Below are 22,451 nucleotides of genomic sequence, written 5' to 3'. Positions count from 1 at the left end.
GTAGAATTAGGGTGGTCATTCATTTCCTCTTCATTCCTCTTAACTTTCACATGGCGATAAGAGAAAGTATATGGTACTAGGATAAAGTGTAAGTGTGCAGATACTGGTGGTTGGGCAGATGTGGTGAGACTCTATTCCAGTTCTTTAATAATAATTTCAGTTTTCTTATTGAGGAAGGAAGCTAGTTCATCAGTGACACTGGGGGAAAAACGGTTGGAGGTTTGAGGAGCAACGGCAACATGTAAAATAATGGTCTAGAAGATAGAGTGAATGGGCTACAGAAATACTGTAAGATTGCTAGGCAGTATTAAGAGCATACTTGAGTTTTGTGGTCATGATCTCTCTTTTACCTAATTCACACAGTATGGACAGGATGGTGTGCTGCATAAAAGACAAACCCAGTGACCTTATTTGTAATGTTTAAGTTTTAATGGTTCTAGATATTTATATATCTTGTTTTATAGCATTGAAAACCAGTTCTGAAAATGCTGTTTATCCTATTCTTTCGTCCATAAAATGGAAGGAAAATAATAAGAAAAACATCCAGACAATGGGATTGTTTTACTGGCACCAAAAAAAAAAAAAGCACTTACGTAGTTGCAGTATTTAAACTTCAGAAATGTAATTAATTTGGAACAGGTCAGGCTCCAGACTTTTATCTTCTGGTATAATGACAGAAACTGTAGTTGCCGTTTTTATTGTGGTTTACCATGTGCCAGTTACTGAGATAATCACTTCATAGTTGTAATAATGTAATTTAATCCTTGTAACAACCCCATGAGGTAAGGTTTCCTCATCCCTATTTTAAGGTTGAAAAAGCTGGGGCTCTGTGGAAGTTAAGTGATTTCCTTAAGGGCAGGAGCTAGCAAGTGGCTGAGCCAAAATGGAATCTCATCCTTGGCTGACTGTAAAGACTATGGTCTTTTAACTATGCTACATTGTGTCCTGGTCTAGTAAGTACTGTGTCACATTAATATGAACATACATTTTTATTTACATTTATTCATGTAATAAGTATCAAAACACTTTAATTTTTTTCTTTCCTTTTATTTTTTTGCTGGGACTCTATAAACCAAAAATTGAATGAGTCCAGTAATGAGTCTTTTATCTTTGAAGAAGTGGTTTTAATTTTTATTTAAATTAAATTTAAATATTGTGGTATATGAACTACCTAATAAAAATATTTCATGTATTATGCATTAATACTCATCTAGTATTTTCTGTTTTCAAATCCTATTTCCTTGAACTTTCATCTGATTAAAAATAATTTCCCAAGGTTACATAAATGTCTTAGTTATTTTCTTAGTGTAGTTATTTTTAAAACACATTTAAAATATATATATATATATATATATATCATAATCTCTAGTAAAAATCAAGTCTTGACTTCATTCTTCTTAGATTAGAACTATAAAGATATTATTTAACAAAATGTTTGGCATTGTACAAGAAACAATGGGGGATGCATTTCAATCATGAATTTGTTTTTCCAAACCAGCCTTCGTTATTCTTTTCACAATAGTTTTGATGAAACAAAATTCAGATCAAATGAAAATTTCAAATTTAAGCACACTTTTAGTTATTCAAATGAGTCAGGCAAAAATAAATATAGACTTGAAGGCTCTTATATGTAGAGAAGACATTAGATAATTGATGTAAATAATATAATAGAGTTTTTTTTTAATATTATTTTATGTTTAGTAGTGAGAGTTTTAACACTGAGTTAAATTTAATCCCAAATTAAATTTTATATTATTTATGTTCATTTTCTAAGTTCGTAGAATTATATTGCTGGACCATGGACTTTATTTGACTGATTCCTAGGTAGATTTAGTGTCTTATTAAAGATTCCCTTGAAATGTAGCTGGATTTATAACCCAGGTCTTCTGACATCCATCAAGTATTTTATCCTGGAATCATTTTGACAACTAATCTGTACAATGCTTGCATTATTTTATTTTATTCTATATTGTTTTACAATTAAGTTTATCCTAGTGATTTACTTTAGAGATTTAAAGATTATAATCATGTAATTTTTTATTGCCTGACCCTGACTTGGCTAGTAGATGCTTGTGCTATTTAAAAAGAATGTTAATTCATTTTTTATGTAAATCATAATTAAGAAGCTTTAAACTACTTCAATTTTACCAGATGTTTTTAGTCATAACTTAGTCTTTAGAGCCATTTTAAAATGCTAGTTATTTACGTCTCTTTTATCTTTTTCTAATGTAAAGACCAAGACATTTGGAGGAGGTGGTGGTGGTGCTAGAAGCAATCTCAACATGAGTGCTGGTGGTAACCGAAATAGGGAAGTTTTACAAAAAGAAAAGTCAACCAAATCCGAGGGAAAACATGAAGGTGTCTATAGAGAACTGGTAAGGCTTAAGAACCAACCATATAGTTACTGTGTTCTTCCTTTAATAGCCCTGTTGACTCTTGTTCTTTCTCACAACCACCAATGGCAGTGTTCAGTAGATTATGGATAGATTTGCCAACTTTAAAAAAGGCTTTCATTAAGGATTACAGGTAACTCACAAAGAATGTATATTATTTGAAAAATAATTTACGTAACACTTACATTTCATTTAAATTTCTTATGTCTGAATAAAATAATGTCTTTTGGAAAAGCTGTCGAATTAAATTGAAGATTCTCAGTGGAAATTATATTCTAAAATATTATGCATCAAAAACAGACAGCATACAGTTATCAACTTCTCCAAAGTATTTTCCCTTCCCCATGTTTTCTCATGTCTTTTCTCACATTTTATCTGAAGTTTTTTTGTTTTGTTTGTTTTTCGGAAAAGAAATTGAAACAAACATGGGTGTGTTATGGACTTGATTGCAAAATAAACATGGATTTTTAAGATCAGTGAGAGTAAAAGACATTTCTGGTATGCTGCAGTGGTTTAAGCTTTGTTGTCAGACCTAAGGGAGCTGAGGAGAAATCATTTTCCTCTATCTTTAGAGGTTGAATAAATTCCAGTGATTTTTGCCAGTGGGTTGCAGAATACCTAAGATTAGTTTAACTAATGGGGGGTTATTATCTCATAAAACAAGAAGCCCGGAGGGTAGATAATTTTAAAATTTGGTTAATTCAGCATATAACAGTGTTGGAGCTCTGGTGGGCATTTCTGCAATTTTCTTGGGTTTCTCCTCAGGTTACAAGGTGCTCCGAGCATTACATTTTTACACAAAAAGTCCAAAGGCAGGAAGGAAAGGGGGCACATCTCCCAATGTGAGTCTCTTTTGTCCAAGAAGAAAATCTTCACTGAAATCTCAAGCAGATTTCCACTTGTATCTCTTTGACTAGAACACAGTCTCATGTTCATTCCTAAACCAAACACTGGCATGGGGGAATGGATTTATAACTATGGGTCAGGCTTCCTCTTCCTTGAACAAAGTCCTTTCTTTTAAAAAAATCAGAGTTTAAATAGCTAGGGAGATGATAGGCTGTTGGGAGCACAACTAGTGGTTTCTGTCATGAAGTACTTTCATGGAAAAAATTGAGAAGCTGCAAATTACAAAGGGAGAGGAAGAAAAAGGAAAGTAAGTCAGAAAGGTAAAAGGTGGATGGAGTACAAGAAAAGGTGAACAAGGAAGTGTGAGAAGAGCTTGTATCAGCAGTCTGCTTAGATTTTTATTTCTCTATTTCATGCTATGTGGCAAATAGCGTGTTATTTATTACTGGTTTTGGCTTTGAGAGATTATATGTCAGGCAATAGCTTAATTTTTTGGTCATGAAGGAATAAACACTATCTTAAAAGAAAAATGTAAGTATCTTACAGCAAAAAGTGACAGTTTTATTTTTTATAAGGAGGAAAGTATCTTTGTATAAAGAGAAGGACTCTTGCAGTTGCTGTCTGTCTGTACCTGTTTACACGTATCTACTGACTCATCTCAATATTCAAGAAGTTTGACACTTATACATCCAAAAATCAGTAAACTTTTTTTCTCATATTAATTCTTCCATTCAGGAAACTGTCTTTATTGGAGTCTACACATCCTACACATTCTGTGTAGAACCCATATAATGGGTAGCAGAGGGGAAAAGAGCGAGGAACTTATGCAGAAGTAGTATGTTTTATACCATCATATTCCTTTATCTGTGACAGTAGCATTTATATATGTCTTCTGTAGTATTTCAAATATTCACTAATCAGGCCACAAAAGTGAATATTTACTCTACAGAGAAAAATGACCAGATTTGCAAAATGTTCTGATTTTAGTGAAAATGTAAGCATTCCAACTTCCCAAACTACAATGCTTTTTTCTTACCTTTTCAGAAACATTTTGGTCTTAAGTTAGAAGGTCATACTGTAAAAAAAGAAGTGAATATATATACAAAATATAAATTGTATTATTAAAAGTTGAAATTTTATTTGGTATTTCTTAGCCAACTGTTGGGCTTACGTACTTTAAAATGATAAGAGTTAAAACTTTTACACTTCCAAAATGAAACAGGAGAATGTCTTTCTGACATTGAGTTAAGCAAAGATATCATAGACAGGACACAGACAATAATGCTATGAAAGAATGCAGTTGATAACTTAGACTTCATAAAAGTTTTAAAACTTCTTCTCATCAGAAGACATTTAAGAAAATGAGAATAGGAAAGCCATAGACTGGGAGAAAATACTTGCAGACATTTATCTAAGCTATTCCTTAATACACAAGGAACTCCTACAACTCAATAAGGAAAAGGTAATTTTCCTCCCAATGTCCTTCACCTCAAAATTGGAAAAGGATTTGAACAGACACTTCACAGAGGAAAATGTATGAATAGCCAATAAGGACACGTAGGGGTGCTCTCAACATTATTAGTTATATGCATATTAAAACCACTAGATACCACTACATTGCCACTAGAATGACTGAAATAAAAAAGACCCACACCACCCAATGTTAGTGATACTGAAACAATGGAAACACTCATGTACTGGTGATAGGGATGTTTAATATTTAATGAATAGTAAGCCCACTTTGGAAAAGGTTTGACAGTTGTTTTGTTTTTTTTTTTAATAAAGTTAAACATACATCTGTCCTTTGATCCAACAAGTCCACTTATAAGTTTTTATCCAAGAGAAATAAAACATATGTCTGTTGAAAGACTTATATGTGAGTGTTCACAGCAGTTTTATTTACACGGACCCCAAACTAGAAACAACCTAAATGTATGTCAGTAGGAGAATGGAGAATAGAAGAATGGAGAATTGTGCAGTCTTCTACAGTAGAGTTTTTTTTTTTTTCACTCAACAATAAAAAGAAAGGAGCTACCTATATAAACAGGATGAATTTCAAAGACATGCTCATTGAAAGAAATCAGACACCAGAGTCTGTACTGTGTGATTTAGTAGTTTGAAGTTCTGGAACAGGCAAAGCTAATCTGAGGAGAAGAAAATCAGAATAGGGATTGGGAGGGGTGCAGGAATTAACTGAAAGTTTCATGAAGGGATTTTCTGGGGGAAGTGGTAGGGGTTATATATCATGACAGAGGTGTGGGTTAGACAATATATCCATCTGTCTTAATTGTATACCTAAGATAAGTGTATTTAAATATATGTAAATTTTACCTAAAAAAAAACCTGTAGAAAATGATAACTGAATGTGAGGGGATGGGAAATGGTTGGAGGTATATAGGAAATAAGAATGGCAGAGTGTTGATAATTGTTAATGCTGGGTAATAGGTTCATTCTGTTATTCTGTTTACTTTGTACATATTTGAAAATTTCCATAATAAAAAGTTAAAAATGTCTATAATAAAAAATTGTTTTTAAAATTGCTGTGTATAGCCACGTAGCAGTTTGTTATCTTATTTACTGTAGTTGGCTGAATTTCATGTTGTTGATTTATTAGTAAAATCTAGTTATTCAAATATTAGGCATATAGTCAGGATTAGGAAATGATCATCTTTTATTCTCCTTTAGGCTGGAGTATCAATTGTAATAGTTATTTCTGTCTCAGATTTAAAAGTAGTATTATAATAGAAGAATTAATGAAACACTTGATATAGCCAAGATCCCTGCAGCAATTGGTGCTGTTTTATGAGTATTGTAGAGAATATGAGCAAGGGCACAAATTTAAGCCACAATCCCTTATCCCTGATCTGAAGATGTTCAATCAGGAAGTTCACATGATAATCTAAATTCTTTGCAACTGCACCAGTCCTGTGTTAACATATGAAATGTCACTACCTTAAAATGAGACTCTCTAGCCTCTCTTTTGCACTGTTGTCTTTTAAGCACTGTGTATATAATACCTCAACAAGGCAGATCTCATAAACATAATGCATACATATGCTATGCTATATATGAACCTTTATCAATATCCTTTTCCCTCTTTTCCCATAACATAGTATGACTACACAGCTCAGCTTATTTTACATGATACAGGTTTCTCTGTTTGTTTGTTTTTGCTCTATGTAATAAAGTAAAAAGCCTGCCAAAGGCTTGATAGATGTTACTAAAAACTTCACATTTTTAAAAATTTCATATACCAGCAGGCTTTTAATTATGTCTAAGATTTTATGACTACTCATTAGATAATAGTTTGAGTAAGCCAGTACAATAATTTGTTGAGGAGAAACCTAAAATCAAATTTTGAGGTATTTCCAGTGGTCATATGGTTCTTAAGCACTTTGGAGAATCTGGCAAAAGTTATAGTTAAACTCCTTGAAAAAAATTGTATTGGCATATTCACACAGTCTTCTGTATTTAGTATCATTTGTTTTAAGGTTTTCTTGAAGGCAATTTATTTTATCTGGAACCTAAGTTAAGAGCCCTGTAGAAACTCCAGGGGGAAAAATTTTTTTCCTATTTGAAGATGGCTGGTTAAAGAAAAGGGAAAAGCATGGTGTAGAAGGAGAGGTCTTGAAGGGAAGGGTGACTTTTTTTAATTTTTATTTCACCCTCAGGGAAATACATATGTGTAATTTAATTAGAATAAATACTTTAGCAAATATTGTGTTTCTTTATTGATAACAAATTGAAGTAATAGTAATGGCAAGAGAATGCTTCCTAAGTCATATTTCATTTGGGTATGATTTGATATTTTATAATGGAGGAATTACTATATCTGAGTGAGGTACAAAAAATGGCATCTGTATGTTTTTCTAGTCACTAGTTTTGCTCCTTTTATGTTTTGAAGCCACGCAAACTCATGTATTTTTTTAATTCAGTTTTATTGAAATATATTAACATAGCATACAGTCATCCATGGTGTACAATCAGCTGTTCACAGTACCATCATACAGCTGTGCGTTCATCACCCCAATCTATTTTTTAACATTTTCCTTACACCAGAAAGAAATGAGAATAAGAATAAAAAAGATACATAAAAAAGAACACCCAAATCACCCCCCACCATCCCACCTTAGGTTTTGTCCCCCTTTTTCTACTCATCCACTCATACACTGGATAAAGGGAGTGCGATCCACAAGGTTTTCACAATTGCACTGTCACCCCTTGTAAGCTACATTGTTTTACAATCGTCTTCAAGAGTCAAGGCTACTGGTTTGGAGTTTGGTAGTTTCAGGTATTTACTTCTAACTATTCCAGTATATTAAAACCTAAAAAGCACTATCTATATAGTGCATAAGAATGTCCACCAGTGTGACCTCTCGACTCCATTTGAAATCTCTCAGCCACTAAAGCTTTATTTTGTTTGATTTTGCATCTCCCTTTTGGTCAAGAAGATGTTCTCAATCCCATGATGCTGGGTCCAGATTCATCCCCAGGAGTCATATCCTGTGTTGCCAGGGAGATTTACACCCCTGGCAGTCAGGTCCCATGTAGGGGGGAGGGCAGCGAGATCACCTGCCAAGGTGACTCAGAGAGAGAAGGCCACATCTGAGCAAAAAAGAAGCACTTGGGGGAGACTCTTAGGCACAGTTATAAGCAGGTTTAGCCTCTCCTTGCGGCAACCAGCTTCATAGGGGCCAGCCCCAAGACAGAGGGCTCAGCACATCAAGCCGTCAGTCCCCAGTGTTTGTGAGAACATCAGCAACAATCCAGGTGAAGAAGTCCAACACCTCTGCATCCTCCCCCAGCTCTTCTGGGGGACCTGAATATATATTTTTATTCTCCACCCAAATTACTTTGGGATGTGTTGCTATTTCATTCTAATCTATACAGACCTATCATAGCTCACTTCCTATTCAAAGTTCAGTGTAATTGCAGTGTTTGAACAAACTGTAGAAGTTATCTTGTTTAGAAAATATAGATCCTACACCAAATAAACATCTCTTCCCTTGGACTCACATGGAAGTTGAAGTTTTAACACACAGTCAGTTTCAACCTTTACCCGTTGGCCCGATTTTCTCTAGTCTTAACCAGATCTGCTTTATTCATATCTCTAACTGAAGTCTGGGCTCTATTTCATCTTTTTTTTTTTTTCTTTTTTTTTTTTTAACAGTTGCTGTGTGCATTAATACTGATATTCATATCTGCCGAGCTCTAGCTCTGAGTTTCACGTGTCACACAGATACCCAGTGCGGAGACCAATCAGGTTATACACTAAGGGATCAACATCTCAGAGTTTGGAGGTAGCCATTACAATTCAGGAATAGATTTGATGCTGTAAGAGCTTACAATCTAGGGGCCATTACAATAATCATTTCCCTGTTAGGATGTGTTCTAAGATTCAATTCTGAGTTTACACATTGTAGTTAGTCCATATTGGTGAGGCATTATAGTGTTTGCCTTTGTTTCTGGTGTACTTTGCTCAACATGCTGTCTACAGGATCCATTCACCTCCTGAGGCTGCATCTCACAGCTTCACTCCTTCTCATAGTTGTTCAATATGCCATTGTATGCATACACCACAGTTCATCATTCTGTTCCTCAGTCAGTGTACCCTTAGGGCACCTCCAGCCATTGCAAATCATGAATATCGCCTCCATAAACACCAATGTGCACATGTCCATTCATGTCTCTGTTCTCAGATCTTCCAAATACGTACCCCATAATGAGGTTGTAGGACCCTGTGGCTCCACATACTTAGCTTCTTGTGGAGCCACCACAATGACCTCCAGAAAGGCTACACCATTCTGCCTTCTCATCAACAGTAAATATGTACATCTTTCCATGATTTCTACAGCACTTTTACCTCTATTTATATTTTTTCCTACAATCTTATAAAGATATATTCACATAACATACAACCATCCACAGTGTACAGTCAGTTGTTCACGGCATCATCACATAGTTCTACATTTATCACCACTGTCAGCACTTGAACATATTAATTATTATGAAAAAGTTTTTTTTTTTGGTGAATAATAAAAAAGACAATAAAAAGAAAACTAAAAATGTCATACTTTATAATAGTAAGGACAGAAAACACCACCACCACCGAGAATCCCACATCCCTCCCCCATATCCTCCTCTCATACACATTTAAGTCTGGTATATTGCCTTTGTTATATTTAATGGAAGCTTACTGGAATGTTACTGTTGACCATAGACTCCAGTTTGCTTTGATTATGTTTTTTCCCAAATACCATCCCTTTTTCAACACTGCATGGTTGACATTCATTTGTTCTCCCACATGTGAGAACCTTTTTATATTTGTACATTTAGCAAGTCATTGGCCACTCCAGTTTTTGCCAAGTTATACAGTTCCAGTCTTCATCATCTATTTTTACCTCTGGTATCATACATTCCCCTATCCCAACTCTTTCAGCTTTACTCACAGATCTTTTTTTTCCATGTACTTACAATATTGTGCTATCATTACACAGTATTATGCTATCTATTTCTGAGTCTGTACAGTCAATCCTGCTGAACATTTCTGTAGTCCTTCAACATCAGATGCCTGATCTATACCCTCTTTCTATCTCCTGGTAGGCTGTGTTATCAGCTTTTAACTCTCAGAGTTTGCTCATTGATGTTAGTTCATATTAGTGAGACCATACAGTATTTTTCCTTTTGTTTCTGGCTAACTTCAGTCAACATAATGTCCTCAAGGTTCATCCATGTTATTATATGTTCCATGTCTTAGTTCTGTCTTACAGCTGCATAATATTCTATCATGTGTATATACCACAGTTTGTTTATTCATTCATCTGTTGATGGACATCTGGGCTGCTTCCATCTCTTGGCAGTCATGAATAGTGCTGCAGTAAACATCGGTTTACAAATGTCCTTTTGTGTCTTAATTTTCAGTTCCGTTGAGTATGTACCTAGCAATGGAATAGCTGGGTCATACAGGAAATCTATACTTAGCTTCCTCAGGAACCTCCACACTGTCTTCCAGAGTGCTTGCACCATTCTACATTCCACCAGCAGTGAATAAGTGTGCCTCTTTCTCCACATCCTCTCCAGCACTTGTAATTTTCTGTTTTTTGAATAATGGCTATTCTGATAGGTGTGAGATGACGTCTCATTGTGGTTTTGATTTGCATTTCCATAATAGCCAGTGAAATTGAGCATTTTTTCATATGTTTTTTTTTTTGGTTTTTTTTTTTTCAATTCAAATATAAGGTTTTATTAGATACATCATAAATGACTCCAGGTATCACAGCAAAGCATACATGTTGTTCTGTGTCTTACTTTGTCACAAATACCACAGACTGGTTTTTGTGTAACAACAGGAATTTATCAGCTCACGGTTTTGAGGCTAGAAGAAGTCCAAAATCAAGATATCCGTAAGGCTTGCTTTTTCCGGGGGCCTGTAGGATACTGGTGCTGGCTGCCGACAATCCTTAGCATTCCTTGGCTTTTATCACTACTTCCTGTGACATGGCAGTTTTCTCTCCTTTTTTGGTTCTTCTGGCTTCTGGCTTCTTCCTGTGTGGCCTTCTCCAACTTCTGTCTTCCAGTTCCTTCTCTTTACCAGGCCTCCACTAATATGGATTCAGACCCTATATTAGTTTCTTGCTGCAAAACAAATCCCATACAATGGGTTCACTTAAACAGTAGGGCTTTATTGGCTCATGGCTTTGAGGCTAGGAGAAATCCGACATTGAGGATCAGCAAAGAGATGCTTTCTCCCTGAAGGCTGTGGTGTTCTGGGGCTGCTGTAGGGTGTCTTTGAGGTTCCTGGGGTTTTCTATCACATGGAAATATCCTCTCCCATATGTTTTTGAGGCATTTGTATTTCCTCTTTGGAAAAGTGTCTGTCCATGTCTTTTGTCAATTTTGTAATTGGTTGTCTTTCTGCTGTTGAGTTGTAGGATTGCTTTATGTATTCGGGATATTAAACCCTTATCTGATGTGGTTTCCAAATATTGTTTCGTATTGTGTAGGCTGCCTTTTTACTTTGCTGCCAAAGTCCTTTGATGTACGAAAGTGTTTGATTTTGAGGAAATCCCATTTGTCTGTTTGTTCTTTGGTTGCTTGTGCTTTGGGTGTAAGGACTAGGAAACCACCTCCTATCACAAGATCTTTAAGATAGTGCTCTACTTTTTCTTCTAAGAGTCTTATTGTCTTAGTGCTTATGTTTAGGTCTTTGATCCAATTTGAGTTAATTTTTGTATAAGGTGTGAGGTAGGAGTCTTCTTTCATTATTTTGGAAATGGATATCCATTTCTCCAAACACCATTTGTTGAAGAGTCTGCTCTGTCCCACTTGATTTGGCTTGAATGCCTTATCAAAGATCAATTGTCCATAGATGTGAGAGTCTATTTCTGAACACTCAGTTCGATTCCATTGGTCGGTATCTCTGTCCTTATGCCAGTACCATGCTGTTTTGAGTACTGTAGCTTTGTAACAGGCTTCAAAGTCAGGTAGTGTGAGACCTTCTACTTCGTTCCTCTGTCTCAAGATATTTTTGGCTATTCAAGGTACCTTGTCCTTCCAAATAAATTTGATTATTGGTTTTTCTGTTTCTGCAAAGTAAGTTGTTGGGATTTTAACTGGTATTGCATTGAATCTATAAGTCAGTTTAGGTGGAGTTGACATCTTAATTATATTTCGTCTACCAATCCATGAACACTGTATGTTCTTCCATTTTTTTAAGTCCTGTTCGATTTCTTTTAGCAGTGTCTTGTAGTTTTCTTTGTATAGGTCTTTTATGGCCTTCGTTAAGTTTATTCCTAAATACGTGATTATTTTGGTGGCTATTGTAAATGGAATTTTTTTTAATTTTTTTCCTCTGGTTGCACATTACTTGTATTTAAGAACACTACAGATTTTTGTGCATTGATCTTGTAGCCTGCCACTTTGCTGTATTCATTGATTAGCTCTAATAGCTTTGTTGTAGATTTTTCCGGATTTTCTACGTATAGAATCATGTCATCTGCAAACAGTGAAAGTTTTACTTCTTTCTTTCCAATTTGGATGCCTTTTATTTCTTTTTCTTGCCTGATTGCTCTAGCAAGAACTTCCAGCACAATGTTGAGTAACAATGGTGACAGTGGACATCCCTGTCTTGTTCCAGATTTTAGAGGAAAAGCTTTCAGTTTCTCCCCATTGAGTATGATGTTAGCTGTGGGTTTTTCATATATTGCCTTTATCGTACTGAGAAAATTTCCTTCTATTCCTATCCTTTGAAGTGTTTTCATCAAGAAACAATGTTGAATTTTGTCAAATGCCTTTTCTGCATTGATCAAGATGATCATGTGATTCTTTTGCTTTGATTTATTGACATGTTGTGTTACATTAATTGATTTTCTTGTGTTGAACCAGCCTTGCATACCTGGAATAAGCCCCATTTGGTCATGATATATAATTCTTTTAGTGTGCTGCTTGATTCGATTTGTGAGTATTTTGTTGAAGATTTTTGCATCTATGTTCATTAAAGAGATTGGTCTATAATTTTCTTTTTTTGTAGTATCTTTGTCTGATTTTGGCATTAGGGTGATGTTGGCTTCCTAGAATGAGTTGGGTAGCGTTCCCTCCTCTTCAATTTTTTTGAAGAGTTTGAGCAGGGTTGGTATTAATTCTTTCTTGAATGCTTGGTAGAATTCACATGTGAAGCCATCTGGTCCCGGGCTGGGGGGGATGCTTTATATGATTGAGTCAATCTCTTTGCTTGTGATTGGTTTGTTGAGGTCCTCTATTTCTTCTCGGGTCAGTTTGGTTGTTTATGCTTTTCTAGAAAGTTGTCCATTTCGTTTAAGTTGTCCAGTTTATTAGCATATAGGTTCTCATAGTATCTTCTCATTATCTCCGTTATTTCTGCAGGGTCAATAGTTATGTTTCCTTTCCTGTTTCTGATTGCATTTATTTGCATCTGCTTTTTGTTGTTGCTGTTGTTAACATAGCTAGGGGTCCATCAGTTTTGTTGATTTTCTCGAAGAACCAGCTTCTGGTTTTGTTGATTCTCTCTATTATTTCCTGTTCTCAGTTTCATTTATTTCTGCTCTAATCTTTGTTAATTTCTTTCCTTCTGTTTGCTTTGGGATTTATTTGCTGTTCTTTTTCTAGTTCCTCCAGGTGGACAGTTAATTCCTGAATTTTTTTCTCTTTCTTCTCTTTTAATATAGGCATTTAAGGCAATAAATTTCCCTCTCAGCACCGCCTTTGCTGCATCCCATAAGTTTTGATATGTTGTGTTTTCATTGTCATTTGCCTCGAGGTATTTACTAATTTCTCTTGTAATTTCTTTCTTTACCCACTCGTTTCCTAAGAGTGTGTTGTTTAGTCTCCATATATTTGTGAACTTTACAATCTTCTGCCTGTTATTTATTTCCAACTTCATTCCATAAAGATCCGAGATAGTGTTTTTTATAATATCAATATTTTTAAATTTGTTGAGGCTTGCTTTGTGACCCAGCATGTGGTCTATCTTAGAAAATGTTCCATGAGCACTCGAGAAGAATGTGTATCCTGCTGTTGTTGGTTGTAGTGTTCTATAAATGTCTGTCAAGTGTAGTTCATTTATCACACAATTCAACATTGCCATTTCCTTGTTTATCGTCTGTCTAGATGTTCTATCCATTGATGAAAGTGGAGTATTGAAGTCTCCAACTATTATTATGGTTATCTACTTCTGCTTTCAGTATACTCAGTGTCTGCCTCATGAATTTTGAGCCACTCTGGCTTGGTGCGTAAATATTTATGATCATTATGTTTTCTTGATGAATTGACCCTTTTATTAATGTATAGTGTCTTTCTTTGTCTCTTTTAATTGTTTTACTTTTGAAGTCTAATTTGTCTGATATTAATGCAGCTACTCCTGTTTTTTTCTTGTTGCTCTTTGCATGAAATATCTTTTTCCAACCTTTCACTTTCAGCCTGTTTTTGTCCTTGTGTCTAAGGTGAGTTTCTTGTAGACAGCATATGGATGGGTCCTGTTTTTTAATCTGTTCTGCCAGTCTGCGTCTTTTTATTGGGGATTTCATCCATTAACATTTCATATTATTACTGTAAGGGCAGTACTTTCTTCTGTCATTTTCTCTGTTGGATTTTATATGTCATGTCTTATTTTTTCCTCTGTCTCTTTTTACCCTTCCTGATAATCTTCATTTCTACACTCTTCTCCAAACCTCTTTCTCCTGTCTTTTCCTGTCTTCCTACAGGGAGAGTCTGTAGCACTACCTTTAGTATTTCCTGTAGCACTGATTTCGTATTCACGAATTCTCTCAGTGTCTTTTTGTCTGAAAATATTTTAATCTCTCCCTCATTTTTGAAGGACAGTTTTGCTGGATGTAGACTTCTTGGTTGGCAGTTCTTCTTTTTCAGTATGTTAAATATATCATACCACTGTCTTCTTGCCTCCATGGTTTCTGCGGAGAAATCTGTACATAGTCTTATTGAGCTTCCCTTGTATGTGATGGATTGTTTTTCTCTTGCTCCTTTCAGAATTCTCTCTTTGTCTTTGACATTGGACAATCTGATCAGTAAGTGTCTTGGAGTACGTCTAATGGTGTCTATTCTGTTTGAGGTGAGCTGTACTTCTTGAATCTCTAATTTTGTGTCTTTCATAAGAGTTGGGAAATTTTCAGTGATTATTTTATTATTCTTTCTGTCCCTTTCCCCTTCTCTTCTCCCTCTGGGACACCCATAATACGTATGTTTGTGTGTTTCATGTTGTCGCTCAGCTCCCTTAGACCCTGCTCATATTTTCCATTCTTTTCACCCTCTGTTCTTGTGTGTGAATTCAGATGTCTGGTCTTCCAATTCACTGATCCTTTCTTCTACCTGTTCAAATCCACTGTTGTATCACTCCATTGTCTTTTTCATCTCCTGCATTATGCCCTTCATTCCCATAAGTGCTGTCATTTGTTTTTTCAAGTTTACGAATTCTTCCTTATGGTCATCCAGTGTCCTTCTTATATCCTTCATCTCTTTTGCTGTGTCTTCCCTGAGTTCATTGGCCTGATTCTTGAGTTGATTTAGATTTGTTTGAACATCTCTAATTAGTTCTTCCTTCAGCTCATTGAATTGATTCAGCAATAATTGCTTTAACTCCTGTATCTCAGTTGAACTATAAGTTTGTTCCTTTGGCTGGTCCATATTTTCGTGTTTCCTAGTTTGGCTCATTATCTAAGCTGTCTAGGCATCTGACTTTCTTGATTAGTTTATCCTGGAGCTTGTTTCCACTCTTTTACCTAGGATTTTCTTGTTGGTTGGCTTTGTTCTCTAACCTTTGGTGTTTAGTTTAGCTTATTCTAGGCCTTTAACTTAGATTCTGTGTGGTTGATCAGTTTTTCACCTCTTGTTTTTCTGTTTCTTTCCCTACCTCTGTGTAGCCTTTTTGTATGGTGATCTCCTCAGATATGGTCAGCCCCAGTCTGGTTTTCCTAGTCTAGAGAGGCCCGGGTCTTGGGAGGAGGGTATAGAGTTTCCTTGAAAATGAGACCCTCCTGTGAGGCCTCTAGACTCTGTGCTTCTCCTATGCTGTCCAGCAGGTGGCACTTGCCAGCCTGCAGTTCCCCCACCAGTGTACCAGGAGGGGAGCCTTTAGATCTCCAGGTGACCCTGACTCTGTGGAGTGGGTGGCTGACTGAAGCTAGTTTCTGAATTCTAACCCCTGGGAAGTTATGGCATTTAGTATATTTTCTCCACCACTAGACTTATTGCTTTGTCTCTCGGAGCTATCTTAACTCTGCTCTTGCCTGGGCCCAAATGGCAAGTCTTTGAAGCTTTCTGTAGTGGGCTTCTTAGGATAGTTGTTTTAGAAAAAGAGAAAAAAATTAAAAAAAAAAAAAAAAAAAAAAGAAGGGCCCAGTATGGACTATTTACAGTCCTTGCAGATCTAATGGTCTATTGAAATGCTGGAAGACCAGGAGTTGAGGGCGATTAAGGAACAATCAAAGAAGCAGAGAAGCTGGCTTTTCAGGCAAGTGCTTTCCCTCCCTGGATTTGCATATGTGTCTCATTCTGTTTGAGACCTGCCCTTCTCTATATTATGTTCATCTGACTCCAAAGTCTCTGTTTTTATTTTGTTTTCTATTTTTTTTGCTGTTTTGCTAGCCCTATCTCCTCTCCTCTGGGCTGACTGCTGCCAGATTTTCTGGTGTCTGCTCTCAGTTTATCTATGGTTGCAGCTTTCATTCTCCCTCCTGGTTCCCAGCACCAACGGCCCCTTCTCCCACGGGACTGTGCCTGGCAGGGAATGGCATGGGCCCCCTGGCCATGAGAACTTACAGATTTCCTTGATCTCAGCTGTTCCACGCGTTCATGAGTGTTGTATGAAGTTTGTCTAATCTCAGATTCCTCTGCAATGGTCCAGTCCAAACAGTTCCTGGTTTTCTACCAGCTGTCCTGGAGGAGTAACAACAACCTACACCTCACCACTTTGCCATGTTGCCCTGCCCTCAAACTCATATATTTTAATTTTCTTTAACAGCTGAGTCTAAAGCTTTACATTCACTTCTGTGATAGGTATTTGTTGGCCATTTGCTTCCTTTTAGAAATTGATTTGCAATCTTGCAGTGACTCTTTTAAAATCTCAATTGTATTTTTATACACCCCAGTTTATTTTGAAAACAGCCTTTCTGATATATGTCCAAATGAATTTGAAATTACGGTTATCTCAAAGTACATGGAAATTACCTATATTCTCCTATAAATGAAACACTGATAAAAGAACACTTAACATATTGTTTAAGCACTTCAACATAATAGAATTCTCTTTTTTCAGCTTTTTAATCTATTTTTTTCTCATCTAAGCCAATATGTAATATTTAACGTTTGGGTTATATGTGCAAATAAAGCAGACGTATTTGTCGAAGTGAGCTTAAGATGAAACAGCATAGTATCCTTTCTGGATATAGTTAAATTTTCGGAGGCAGAGTGATCCAAATGGGAGTAAAAAGCTGACTTCCTCATGAAATAAACTAGGTAAACAAAAATTAAGAATAATGCTCTGTATTTGTTCCATAAATCATTCTCTTTCCTATCCTTGTAACATACAAGTGTGCACTGTGGGTATGTATGAATCAAAATACTTCCAATCAAGATTGTGAATGCCTGTGACTAGGGGTATCTAATTCAATAAGGCCCTGGGATAAATAGAGATAGTATAGGTGAATAGAGGACATTTGTCCATCAAGTTATACATATCAAAAAGTAGATTATTTAAAAGTTTCAACGGGCTAAGATATTGACTTGGGCCTGAAAATAGTGTCTTAATTACTTATTAAGATCATAATTAAACACATTAGAATGCTAAGTGTCATTGGATTAGTACTTTTAAGTTTAAACATTGGAAAGAAATGATTGTTACAAAACACACCAGACATTGTATTTTGTGGTTCTACTATTTTGTTTGTTCCACTATTTTTGTAATTGGGGCAAGAGGTTCAATTTGTTTAAGAACATTTAATGTACCCCATAAACTGTCTGAATCAAAGATTTTTATTAATTCTTCTGCCAAACATAACTCCACTCTGACTAGGTACTCAGTAGTTTTCCACTCCTAACTCCTTTCCCTCCTGCTGGCCCAGCCCACAGTTTGTAATACAGCAGGGGCCTTCTATTCCGGGCTCCCTCAGCAGGGAAATCTTCACTGTATGTCATATGCCTGACCCTTACCCCATGCTGGGACACTGAGGGGGCTGGCAACTTTTTTCTGCCTTTTGCTTATACTTTTGCAGTAAGTGAATAAAGATTGCATTGTTACTTCCAGTTTGATTCGTTGTGCTTATTGGCCATCTCCACACCTGGCAGCTCTTGATGGTCATATGGTAAATTTTGAGGATGTGCCAAACAGTTTTCCAAAGTGACTGTAACATTTTACATACCCACCAGCAATGTGTGATGGTTCCAGTTTATCCACATCTTTGTCAGTCCTTGTTATTATATCTTTCTCATTATAGCCTTTCCAGTGGTTGTGAAGTGTTATCTCACTGGGTTTTGAGTTGCATTTTCCTAATGAGTAATAATGTTGAACATAGTTTTATATGCTTATTGGCATTTGTGTATCTTTTTTTTTTTTTTTTTTTTTTGAGTAATATTTATTCACATTCTTTGCCCATTTAAAAATTGGGTTATTTATCTTTTTATTGTTGAGTTGTAAGATTTCTTTATATAGTCTGGGTATAAATCCCTTATCAGATATATGATTTGCAGATATTTGCTCCATATTGTGTGTAATCTTTTCACTTTCTTGATCGTGTCATATGATGCATAAAGGTTTTGAATTTTGATGAAGTACAATTTATTTTTTCTTTTGTAGTTTGTGCTTTTGGTGTCATATCTAAGAAACCATTGCTTAATCCAAGGTCACGAATGTTTACATCTATGCTTTCTTTCAGAGTTTTATCGTTATATACTGTTACAGCTCTTACATTTAGCCTTGATCCATTTTGAGTTAATTTTTGTATTTGGTATGAGGTAGGTCCAACTTCATTCTCTTTCATGTGGCTGTTCAATTGTCCCAACATGACTTGCTGAAAAAAACTATTATTTCTCACTGGATTGTCTTGGTTCCCTTGTTGAAATCAGCTCACCATAAATGTAAGGGGTTTATTTCTGTATTCTCAATTTGATAACATCAATTTAAATATTGTCCTAGATTTAAGACTTTTAAAAAAAGTCTAATATTATGGAAAAGTATTTTCAATCCTATTATTTAAATTCTTGAAACAATTATGCCATTTAATGTGTACTTAGATAATATGTTCAGAAGTCTAATTTGATTTCAGCTATTTGTAGGATTATTATTCACATTAGTAGGAGAGAGAAATTTTATTTCTTTCTCTTACACATACCCACTCTTGTGCTCTCTTGCTGGGATGCTGTATCAGATTTGGGAGGAATAATGAATTTCTCCAAATATGTACAAAGTATCTTAAAAGCTGATACTCTGAGTTAAACTTGAGAAAGAATTTTCTCAGAGAGTTGAAAAGATTGTAACAAAAGTAAATTCCTTTTCTGAAAGCCAAATCTTTTGTAAAAGATGATATGAAGGCTTGTTGAAAAGCTAAAAACTGCACTATCACATTTGGCTCTTTTCATATGAGAAAAAATTTTTTTTAATTAGGAAATGTGTTACTAAAATAACATGGTATGAAATAATTCCTTTTGGGTTTTATTATAATGATATAATTAATGATATAGTACTTTTTGATTATTTCAAATTAAAGCACTTGACACCCCAACATGTTGAAGTGTGTATTTTATTACAGAACACACTATTATAAGGGTGAGGAGATTACATTGGGATCAGAGCCCATGCTTCTAACTCCTGAAAGAAAAGAGGCAGTGGAACCAATGCAAGTGACATATGCAGTTTCTCATGTTAGGGTGAAATGAAAAATGTACATACCACTCTCATAGTACTTGGGTTTCTTATACGTTACAAATCCCACAATTAGTTTTATTATGGTTATTTTTAGAACTATTATTGCCTGTTCTGAAATGGGATTTCTTATTTATGTTCATCACAACCTTGACTCCCTTACTCATCTCTGGCACCAATCCAGTAGAAGCCTCATCCCATTATATTGGGAAAACAGCTTTGAATTTTTTGCTAAATCATATTAGAATCCTAAATGGTTAAATAGTCCTGATACAGGTTGGCCAAGATGCACCATGTGTAGGAGATTTTAAAATAACTTTTATGAGTTTTGATGTTTTTATATTAAAAGAGTGTTTCATACTCATTTAGAAAAAAAGATAAATGAAACGAAATAAAAATCACCCTTATTTCCACTAATCAGAGAAAACTACTGTTAATATTTCTGTAATGGTGTCTGTTTTGGGATCTTTTATATTTATATATGTGTTACATTTTTACATGTATATGAATATGTAGAATATATATGTATGGATGTCTATAATTTAGGAAACAAAAATAGAATTAACATTTGGGAAATGTTAATTCATTTTCTGAGGGAAAAAAGAGCTTGACAAAACATACAAGTTGGGTAGACTGAGTTTTGTTTACATTTAACAAAATGTAAATGAGTTCAATGAGAAAAGCAAGATAGGTTATACCAAGAAGCTGGTTGAGTTCTTAATTGATCAGTAAAATTATTCTTGGGTCAAGTTTAAGTCAAGAATTAAGACCAGAATTCTTAGATATTTAAGAGATAATTGGGAGAGGGAAGAGTTTTAGAAGGTTTGATAATTTTCTATGTTCAGATTAGTTTTTGGCCTCTCTCCACTCTCCTTCATTCCCTCCCTCCCTTCTTTCCCAGATTAGTTTTTTTTTTTAATTCATTTTATTGAGATATATTCACATACCATGCAGTCGTACAAAACGAAGTGTACGTTCAGTTGTTCACAGTACCATTACATAGCTGTGCATTCATTACCACACACAAAAAAATAACAAGAATATTAAAGTGAAAAAGAGCAATTGAAGTAAAAAAGAACACTGGGTGCCTTTGTTTGTTTGTTTCTTTTTTTCCTTCCCCCATTTTTCTACTCATCCATCCATAAACTAGACAAAGGGGAGTGTGGTCCATATGGCTTTCCCAATCCCATTGTCACCCCTTGTGCTGGTTTGAATGTATTATGTCCCCCAGAAAAAGCCAGATTCTTTGATGCAGTCTTGTGGGGCAGACATATTAGTGAGGATTAAGTTGGACCGTTTGGATTAGGTTGTTTGCATGGAAGTGCGCCCCACCCAACTGTAGGTGATAACTGATTAAATATTTCCATGGAGGCGTGGCCCCACCCATTCAGGGTGGGCCTTGATCAGTGGAGCCATATAAGTGAGCTGACGGGCAGAGGGAACTCAGTGCAGCTGTGAGTGACATTTTGAAAAGGAGCTACAGCCAAGAGGGACACTTTGAAGAAAGCACAGGAGCTGCAGATGAGAGACAGTTTGAAGATGGCTGTTCAAAGCAGACTCTTGCTCTGGAGAAGCTAAGAGAGGACAAATTCCCCAAGTGCAGCTAAGAGTGACGTTTTTGAGGAGTTGCAGCCTAGAGAGGAACGTCCTTGGAGAAAGCCATTTTGAAACCAGAACTTTGGAGCAGACGCCAGCCACATGCCTTCCCAGCTAACAGAGGTTTTTTGGACACCATTGGCCATCCTCCAGTGAAGGTACCTGATTGCTGATGTGTTACCTTGGACACTTTATGGCCTTAAGACTGTAACTGTGTAACCAAATAAACCCCCTTTATAAAAGCCAGTCTATCTCTGGTGTTTTGCATTCCAGCAGCATTAGCAAACCAGAACACCCACCATGAGCTACATTTTTATACAGTCATCTTCAAGATTCATGGGTTCCAGGTTGCAGTTTGACAGTTCCAGGTATTTACTGCTAGCCAGCCCAATTCATTAGAACTTGAAAAGGGTTGGCTATATTGTGTGTAAGAGTGCCCACCAGAGTGACCTCTCGGCTCCTTTTGGAATCTCTCTGCCACTGTAGCTTATTTCATTTCCTTTCACATCCCCCTTTAGTCAAGAAGATGCTCTCCATCCCACGTTGCGGGGTCTGCATTCCTCCCTGGGAGTCATATTCCACGTTGCCAGGGAGATTCACTCCCCTGGGTGTCTGATCCCGTGTAGCGGGGAGGGCAATGATTTCACTTGCCAGGTTGGCTTAGCTAGAGAGAGAGGGCCACACAAGATTAGGTTTTGAATAGAAAGCCTGAAATATAGTTTTGATGTCCGGCATTTTTACATTGCTTTAATATATCTTTAGCAGGAATGGTAGGAGGTTTTCTGTTACATACTAACTGATAAATTTATAGTAGCTGCTGTATTGAGAAGGACTCTGAGGCATAGACTTGAAAAAAGTACTATGCTTTTATCAGTGATTGCATGGATATCAGAATGGGTATAACTGTCCCATGCATGCTATGCCTATCCATGTTATCTATTATATATGCACAAGTTAAAGATACGTGCTTCCTCAGCCGGCTGAAGTTTTCAAGAAATTCCTTCATGGAATATGTTTATCCTACTTAAAGGGGTTCTCAGATTCTCAAGTCTAGATTTTTCAAGTCAATTTGGATTCTGGCATTTATAAAGTGTATGTATCTATTTAGGGTACAGGCTGGCAAAGCATCATAAATATGGATATGGAGTACTAATGAATACTGAAGCAATGCAGAGTAAAGAAACAAAAGCTACTGAGGTGGCTTTGTTAGCTTCAATTTACACTTTGCA

General features: G+C 36.0%; 1 protein-coding gene across 6 annotated transcripts in view; it reads left to right on the top strand.

Moving 5' to 3' along the window:
* The window catches only part of TDRD3 (tudor domain containing 3), a 291,817-nt gene that overhangs the window by 190,063 nt on the left and 79,303 nt on the right, over positions 1-22,451 (top strand). For all 6 annotated transcript variants that reach the window (XM_037799609.1, XM_037799608.1, XM_037799611.1 and 3 more), the window contains one exon: positions 2,235-2,375. In XM_037799609.1, the coding sequence (XP_037655537.1) occupies positions 2,235-2,375 (141 nt within the window). The remainder of the gene's footprint in view (positions 1-2,234; positions 2,376-22,451) is intronic.

The sequence above is a fragment of the Choloepus didactylus genome, chromosome 12 (genome assembly GCF_015220235.1).
Source record: "Choloepus didactylus isolate mChoDid1 chromosome 12, mChoDid1.pri, whole genome shotgun sequence".
Classification (NCBI taxonomy): domain Eukaryota; kingdom Metazoa; phylum Chordata; class Mammalia; order Pilosa; family Megalonychidae; genus Choloepus; species Choloepus didactylus.
This window is presented reverse-complemented; position numbering and strand designations above follow the sequence as displayed.